We start from the raw sequence: 8,599 nt of genomic DNA on the forward strand, positions 1-8,599 counted from the left end.
TCACAGTCTCTCAGTTTTTCTTCGGCATCTTAAGAAGAACCACCTATGAAATTCCCCCCAAGCACTAGACTGTTCCCTGGAGGTGTGGGGGGGGGCAGGGGGGTGGGGGGGGAGGGGTGGATATCATTTCTCTCCATCTTTCTTAGAGCTGGGAGGAGCCTCCCTCTGAGGAAATGCAAACTCCATGACACTATTATAGACTAAAACCTTATGACTCTCGGCAGGATCAAGTCCTCTCCAAAGCTCCCCTTGTCACTTTGAAAAAGGTAATATTGACATTGGTTTATATTGACATTGGTTTATAAAACTGGCAGTTGCTTTGCATTCAAGTTTCTGAAGAATCAAAAGTGAGATGAGGCAGCTTCGATGACTGGGTGGAGAAACCAGGAAGAAAGGTCCAAGTGCAAGTTTTAGGGACCTGCTTTTTCAAGGTCACACATTCCTGTCCTGGTACTACCAGTCCCTAACCCAATATGGGGAGGTGTCCCATTTCAGAAGCTGGAGATATGTAGTCTCCTTTTCTCCCTTGCTGCCCAAATCAGAAGATAGAGAGAACAGACTGGAAGGTTGCTATGGCAACCAGAGTCCCTGGAGAGCCCAGCGCTCTACAAACCCTTTACTTTCAGGCATGCTCTGACTTTAAAAGGAAATGTTTTATTAGTGATGGTGATGAAGATGATCACATACACACATAGAGATACATGCCTACAGGTTCCAACATTTACCCTCGGCTGGGCCCTTCTCCTTTCCCCAAATACCCAGGAGTAACTGAAGAGATTTGAGAAAGCAGCACTTTATGGCCCCAGAGCAGGCTTCTGAATCATAAACTCTTCTATTTCCTACTGTGTTTTAGGTTTGGAGAAGCTAAGCTCCCAATCAAAGTGGCCTCTGGTCCTGGAAGGATCCTACTGAACCTACCTAAAGAGCATCCTCCTTTCTGAAGGGTAAGAAGAAAGACAGGCCAGTGCAAGAGACTAAGAAGGGATTTAAGGAGCTAATGGGCCAGAATGGCCTCTTCTTGGGCTTTGGATCCAAAGCAGTAACCCTGGGGGGAGACTTTGCCTATGGGAGATGGGAGACAGGATAACAAACTAAAAATCAAGTCCATTGCTAAAATTCACACATTTGCATAGCATCATCCCCAGCTTCCCAGATGAGTTCATTGAACATTCCCCATGAGGTAGGGAGGGGAAGACATTAATGTTCCCATGTAATGGGTGGGGAAACTGAGGCACAAAGAGGGTGGTGCCAAAATTACCCTGTAAAGCTGTGGCAAAATCCAAATTGAGGTCTGGCACTCCCAGGAGCCATAGTGTCTCTCAAGAAAACCCTCAAAAGGCTGTCCCTCATAAGTTGCTCTTCGAGGAAATTAAAAAAAAAATTCCAAGAGTCTTAAAGCATAGATATAAAATTAAAAACATGTTAACAGTCCTTTTGGTTTCTGAACTGTACCCAGACAAGCTCAGAACAGTACATCACAGTTTATCAAGGCGACAAACAAATGACAATGTTACCCAGAGAGAAATGAGGGGAGGTGGGAAATGTGAAGGAAGGCAGAAGTTTCACGATGGAGGAGATGGCTTAGTCCAGGTGGTGACTTGCCACCTTACCTTATCGGTTAGAACTAGTCAGTTGCAGCTCCAAGGGGCAGGGCAGGCTAATGTTTGCTTGACTCAGCAAAAATCCTCGAGCAGTGTGGTTGTTGGCAAAGAAATAATGCTCCTTCCATACTCTAAACCACCTATTCCATTCCCAACAAGATGGCAAGCACCCCACACTAGCATCCAATGTGTGCTTTCACCTGTCTGCAGGTTTGAGCTGGAGTTTGTTTTAGGAAGCCTTCAACTATCCTCAATCGAATTCCCAAGAAGAAGGGTGGAGAGCTAGAGAGGTTGGGGGAAAGTGAGGGAGAGAAATCTGCCATTTGCAAGAAGATTCCTCTGCCTCTCTGAGATGACAGTATCTGTTTAAGTGACACCTCTCTTCAGATATGTGGACATGCTACTTGCCTGACTCTATTCGGCCATTTCTCCTGGCTCTGTGGTTCCCTTTTGCTAGTTCCTCTGTTCAGGAAGGCACTTGCACATAGAGTATTTGGCTCTGAGAAAGAACCTTCCTGAAAGCTAAAGAGAGTCAGGGGATCGGGGTGGGGAACTAAATGTTGACCAAAGACTGATGTTTACTGTGCCAGAACACACCTGGAAGAATCCATTGGCCCCTTTGGTCTGGGACTCACATTAACTGCCCTCCAAACGGCCAACTTTAATTGTAGTTTCTCTAATTCCATCCAAGATTAGAGATGAATAACATGTATCTCCCAAGGGCCCTCTGCAGGATGACCAGCAGGTGCTACAGGGCCCGGGAATAAAACAGCAAGATGAGTGCTGTCTCTGTCTTCCAGCTTCTGCCAGTTGCCACCTGGCCAGAAGCTAAGACAAGTGCATGTCCCAAAGGAAAGGGCACTAAGGAGAGAAACAGGACCCAGGTATAACCTGGTTTCCATCCAACTGACATCACCATACCTATAGCTACTAGAAGTCTCAAACATGAAAAATCAGAGCCTTGAAGGAAAATCTGACAGAAATCTCATCCACATAACAGAAGATGGGCATGGATGGGTGGCACCATTAGCATTTCAAAAATATCACTTAAATGGATAAAACTTGAATGCTGCAGGGACCAAGCAACAAGGTTGACAGTCCAGGTATTCAGTCCTGGATGCCATGCACTGGGGTTGGGAAAAAAGTCAGGAAGTCACCTGGAGCTCAGACGAGAGCTGTGGAGAATGAGAGGGAAGCCTAAGAAATTATTTGCTCAGGGTCATCCTTCTCATGCAGGCCCTTCCTGCATCAGTCAAACCTCAGTGAGCATCCTTTTCTCTGCATACATCCGATGTGGAGTGGGAAGGTAGCTGGGTCTCCGTTCCCGGGGGGCCTCAGAGAATTCAGGCTTGCCCAGTCCATTGTCAGCCGCCTTCAGGTCCGGTGCAGGCTGCCCACAAGTGACATGGGTGTACTGGCCTTGCTCCTCCTGCTCCGTCTCCCGGTGGTAGAAGTAGTTGAAGTTGGAGACAATGACGGGCACTGGTAGGGCGATGGTGAGGACCCCAGCGATGGCACATAGTGAGCCCACAATCTTGCCGCCAACTGTCATGGGGTACATGTCCCCATAACCCACTGTGGTCATTGTAACCACTGCCCACCAGAAGGCATCCGGGATGCTGGGAAAGAGCGAATCATCATCGTCAGCCTCTGCAAAGTAGACAGCACTGGAGAAGAGGATGACTCCAATGAAGAGGAAGAAGATGAGCAGGCCCAGCTCCCTCATGGAAGCCTGCAATGTCTTGCCCAGGATCTGCAGCCCCTTAGAGTGGCGGGAGAGCTTGAAGATGCGGAACACCCGGACCAGGCGGATCACCCGGAGGATGGCCAGGGACATGGCCTGCTGCCCGTTCTGGCCACCCCCTCCACTGGCCGACTGCTGCTCCTGCTGCTGCACCAGTTCAGTGCCCAGGGTGATAAAGTAGGGGAAGATAGCCACCAAGTCGATGATGTTCATGATGTTGCGGAAGAAGGCTGGCTTGCTGGGGCAGGCAGAGAAACGCACCAGGAGCTCAAAAGTGAACCAAACAATGCATAGAGTCTCCACCAGAAAGAAGGGGTCAGTAAAGAAGGAGCCCCCAAAAGTACTTAGTGAGGATGAGCCCCCCGCCCCTACTCCCCCAGGAGCGATGCCAGGATGAAACGTATAGGCATCATCTTCATCCTCCTCTTCTTCCTGACTCCCCCTGGAAACTGGGGAAACTCTGCTCACATCACCACCGTTGCTTCCACCTCGACCATCTGCACGGAACTGGGGCAAAGTCTCCAGGCAAAAGATGACGATGGAGATGAGAATGACCAACACGGAGACGATGGCGATGCCCCTGGCGGGCCCAGAGCTCTCCGGGTACTCAAAGAGAAGCCACACCTGGCGCTGGAAGGGCTGGGAGGGCAGAGGCTTCTCGTCCTCTCCACCTTCAGGCAGGCAGCCCTCGTCCTCCCGGAAGGCCGCCAGGGCCTCATCCCCCAGTTGGTAGAAGCGGATCTCCTCCAGGAAGATGTCCAGGGGCACGTTGACCGGCCTCCGCAGCCGGCCCCCCGACTGGTAGTAGTAGAGGATGGCGTCGAAGCTGGGCCGGTTGCGATCGAAGAAGTACTCGTTCCTCAGGGGGTCGAAGAAGCGGACGCGGCGGCCTGGGTCTCCCAGCAGAGTGTCGGGAAAGAGCGACAGGGTGCGCAATTGTGTCTCAAAGCGCAGCCCGGAGATGTTGATTACCAGCCGCTCGCTACTACAGCAGCCCCCGCCCGCGCCGTCCTCCGGGAAGTCTCCCGCATCCTGTTGCTCCCCCTCCGGCCCACGGATCTCCCCCGGCGCCGCCAGCGTGAGGGATTTCTCCGATCTCATGTCCTACCCGCCGTGCTCTGCCCACCACTGGAACAGCGCCCCCGACACAACCTCTGGAGCGCGGCAGCGCTTCCCAGCGCCTGGCTGCGCCCTCTCTCTCGGGTGGGGCTCGCGCTTCTCCGAGCTAGCAGTCTGACCTGCGATTGAGTCCGTGAGCCCTGAAGCCCTGGTCCCTGCAAGGCTAGGTCAGGGGAGGTGCCCTGGGCACAGAGAATTTGGCTCTGCGCCTCCCAGTTGTCCGCGCCTGTGTGCTAGGGCTTACTGGGATACCTGGAACAGCAAACGGGCGCGTGTGATACTGGATGCCCGAAAAGACGCTTAGCTTCGCCCCCTCTGTGCCTGAGTCTGGGCTCCAGGACGCAGGGGTCCGCCCTCCAGACGGGATAGCACTTCCCAGCTCCCAATGCGCTCCTCCAACAGCTCAAGCCCCCCGACTGCTGAGGGTACCGAAGCGCCAGATGCGCCTCCCTCTGGCTCCGCAAAGACTCCTGGCGGGGCTCGGCCTCCGCCCTACGTCCACCGCGGGATCCGTCTAGCCAAGGTCGCCGTTCCCGCGCCACAGCCGCTACCTCCTCTCTATGGGCCTAGCCGCAGGCCCAGAAAAGGGCCCTGGGGGTGCCCCGGCGCCGGGGGCGCGGGGACCCACCTCCCCACCGCTCAAGCCTTTGCCGCAACCACCGCAGCTGCAGCGGCTCGGCTCTCCGCTCTGCCCTTCCTTCCCAACACACACTCCCCAAGTGACGTGGCAGGCCCCGCCTGCTGCCCCTTCCCACCCCACTCCCACATCACACCCCTCGCCCAGCCAGGGGCTGCTGCGAGCCAGGGCGCTGTGGGAATAGACACACACTTGCCTCACCAGTAATCTTTCCCGCGCTCTCCCGGCACGCCTCTCCCTTCGCACGATCACATTCACAGCCCACCTAAACCAGCGCCAGGATCCTCATACCACACCCCCTCCACCCCCGCAATCAGCTTTTCTCAATGTCAATTTACAGCGTTGACCTGCGCAGTGCATTTCATCAATAAGAAAACACACCCCGCTCCACCACACGCTCAAGAGCACTGTGCCTCCACTCATCCAGAAATTTAATGAAAAAATCAAATCATATTTTGCCCTTCTGTGTTTACAAAGACCTATTTGCCAGCTTCTCCAATCTCTACTGAGAAAAAAGAAGTAGAGGAAGCATTTTTGAGATTTCTCGAGAGCTTCCAATTTAAATTGTACGCCAAAGTCAGTCCCCAAAGAACCCCATTCCCCCCTTTGCAAACCTGGGAGGGTGAGGCTGCAGGTTTCGAAGTGAAAGTAAAGACAGGGGGTAAGAAGTCTCCCCTTGCCTTTGCCCTCAGAAGTTTTCCAAGGAGTCCTGGGAACTTAGGCAGCAGGCCCGGTGAAAAAAGAACCAGAAAACGGCGGCATCTCAGAGGGAAAGGGCTGCCTGGAATTCATTTGCTCCCAGCCTCCCTGGGAAGGCATTTGGAATGTCTACTCATAGTGCAGACAGGCAAAAGGGTGGATGGAAAGGAAATGTAAGAGTGTTGATAAAAAAAAATAATAGCTATGTTTACTGAGCATCTAGTATGTGCCAGCTACAACCTAGGTGCTTTATCTGTGCTCTCTCCTTCAGTCCTCACAACCCTACGAGAAAGATGGCCTCTGCTCTAAGTAATGTTACAGGGAAGACCTACCTGGCCATATTTGTGTAGGGACCAAATGTGTTGTTAATTATTTCCCCAACTCTCCAGAAGAATGGTTTTCCATTCATTTCTGCCAAAGACCATACAGCCTTTTGTCACTAGATTAGACAGTTTGGTGTCTGGTGGGGAAAGGTTAGTCTTATCTTTTCAGAGGGCCACTTCCAGGTAAGCTTACCATTTGCTTCTCTGTGCCTCAGTTTTCTCTTTTGGGGTGTCTATAGCCACATCAATGGGCTGACAACCACAAGGTGTTTTTGTGTTGCTTCTTCTCCATATTAGATCATTAGTAAGGGTTCATTGATGATAACGATGGGAATGATAGGTAAAGGTACTCTCAAACCACAAGGTGCATGTAAGTATTCTTTGCATTGCACGGGTGTTTTAAAACCACAGTGGCTCGCTCCCAGAGGAGTCGGGGAGTAGGGAACAAAGGCTCCTAGATGTGTAGAGAAGAGGTCAGGTGGTGAGTGGGTAGGAGAGAGACTAGCATCTCACTGAGTCTTCATTCTCTAGTCTTGTCCCTCACCAGGCTTGCCTGGCAATAGCTTCTGCCTCCTTTCTATGCTTGTACTGTTGGTTTACATTCACTCCTGTCACCTTGCATGTTTCAGTGAAAGGCGAGAAAGAGCAAACATTCCAAGTCATCCAGTTGCTAGTTTTCCTATTTACAGGCTATGTAATTAAGCAATTTAGACTTCACCCAAGTAAGTTGTTCCATTCAAAAATAATTTTTAAAGGAAACCAACAACAAATACAACATAGAAGATACTGTTTAACCATTGTCCAACTATCTCTAATTATTTTCTGGGCTACAAATTGGTAACTTATGATTCTTTTTGTCTTTGTTTTTAAAATTTATAGTGAAATGTTCGCTTGCATGTTTGTTTTTATTGTTTTCATTTTTATTCACTAGTTTTTCAACTAGGCCAACAACTCCTTAAAATAATCCTTGGAGCCCTGGCTGGTGTGTCTCAGTAGATTGAGTGCCAGCCTGCCAACCAAATGGTCACCGGTTCAATTCCCAGTCAGGGCACATGCCTGGGTTGTGAGCCTTGGTTCAGGGCACGCAAGAGGCAACCACATAGTGATACTTCTCTCCATCTCTTTCTCCCTCTGTCCCCCTCTCTCTAAAAAATAAATAAGTAAATAACTAAATCTTAAAAAAAAAAAAAATCCTTGGAGGAACATAGGTCAGAATCTGCATTCTTCCAGAAGGGCACACAGTCTAATGCCATGGCAGAAGTCACCATCCTAGCACCTCTTGGGTTAAGCCTGCTGAGCTGTAGGCAGAGCTGATGTTCCATGTTTACCTTCACATGAGGCATAAGGCTGTGCCCAAGAGACACAAGGAGGTTCCCCTGGAGGGCAAAGCCATTAGCAAAATCATGAATCAGGATTCTGTTTTTAGTTCTTTGGTGAAAGACACTCATTTCTTAGCTTACAAAAGCCCTGTGTCTAAATCATTCCTTTCCAGCAAAGAATGAGACTAAAATTACACCTTCAGAAGAACCAGTTCCCAGGTGAAGGAACACAAGGAGCAAAAACCCAGCCCAGACAACAGCATTTCTCTGGAATTCACTGAGCACCAATTTCATGATAGCACAGATTTTTCTTGTTTTATCTGAATTCAGATATTTGCAGTGATGGTAGTGGTCTTTCATTCATTTAACAAGTATTCATTGAGAAGCTACTGGATGCCCATCACTGTGCCAGGTGCTGAAGACTTAGCAGTGATCTGGATAAAATATCTGTTCTAATGAGCTTACATTTTCATACAACGAATACATTCTAGATAGAAAATTTTTAACAGTAAACGATAAAGAAGATATTCACATAGTAAGTGCTCTGAGGAGAATAAATGACGTGTTATGTCACAAATAAACCTGGGAATCCAATTTTGAAGAAAGTGGTTGGGAAAGTTCCTCTGTAGAGATAATCTTTAAACTGAGAATTTAAAAAACAAGAATGAGCCAGCCATGCTAAAACCAGGGAAACAGCACTCTGGGCAGACAAGTGCAAAAAGTCCTGAGCTAGAAAGGTCATAGGTGTCCAAAGATGATAAAGCAGGCAATGTGCTGGGAGGAAAATAGGCAATGGGAGGGCCATCCAAAACAAGGCTGAAAAGGAAGCAAGGGGCACATTCCTGCAGAGGAAGGTGCTCAGGTTTTAACTTACAGGTGATGTATGTAAAACCAATGGTGGCTCTCAAGACATGGCATGATTTACATCAGGGCTGTCAGGAGAATAAATTACAGAGTGCCAAAGAAAAAACAGAAAGACCAGGAAATTGTAGTTGTCTGGGGAAAAGATGATGGTGACTTGAACTGGGGTAAAGTTAATGTGAATAGAGATAGAGTGGGGAGGAGGCAGGGATGAGGGTAAGGAAGGGCTTAGAAGGCAGAATCATCAGGAACTGGTGATGAATAGGGCACAAAGAATAAATAATGAATGCCATGTT

At 49.5% G+C, this 8,599-nt stretch overlaps 1 protein-coding gene across 3 annotated transcripts; it reads right to left on the reverse strand.

The window, feature by feature from the left end:
• Positions 1-335: 335 nt before the first annotated feature.
• On the reverse strand, positions 336-4,459 carry KCNA6 (potassium voltage-gated channel subfamily A member 6). Of its 3 annotated transcripts, none has more exons than XM_054579853.1 (2): positions 3,840-4,459; positions 336-3,758 (listed from the first exon to the last, which is right to left on the reverse strand). In XM_054579853.1, exons 1-2 carry the CDS (start codon positions 4,444-4,446, stop codon positions 2,854-2,856), a joined length of 1,512 nt encoding a protein of 503 aa, XP_054435828.1. In that variant the 5' UTR covers positions 4,447-4,459; the 3' UTR covers positions 336-2,853. The 3 variants fall into 3 exon arrangements, with proteins under 3 accessions (XP_054435828.1, XP_054435827.1, XP_054435826.1); XM_054579852.1 differs by having other exon boundaries at positions 336-3,773; XM_054579851.1 differs by having other exon boundaries at positions 336-4,459.
• Between the last annotated feature and the right edge of the window lie 4,140 nt (positions 4,460-8,599).

The sequence above is a fragment of the Pteronotus mesoamericanus genome, unplaced genomic scaffold (assembly GCF_021234165.1).
Source record: "Pteronotus mesoamericanus isolate MK-2021 breed Mesoamerican mustached bat unplaced genomic scaffold, CSHL_Meso_final contig_56, whole genome shotgun sequence".
Taxonomy (NCBI): Eukaryota; Metazoa; Chordata; class Mammalia; order Chiroptera; family Mormoopidae; genus Pteronotus; species Pteronotus mesoamericanus.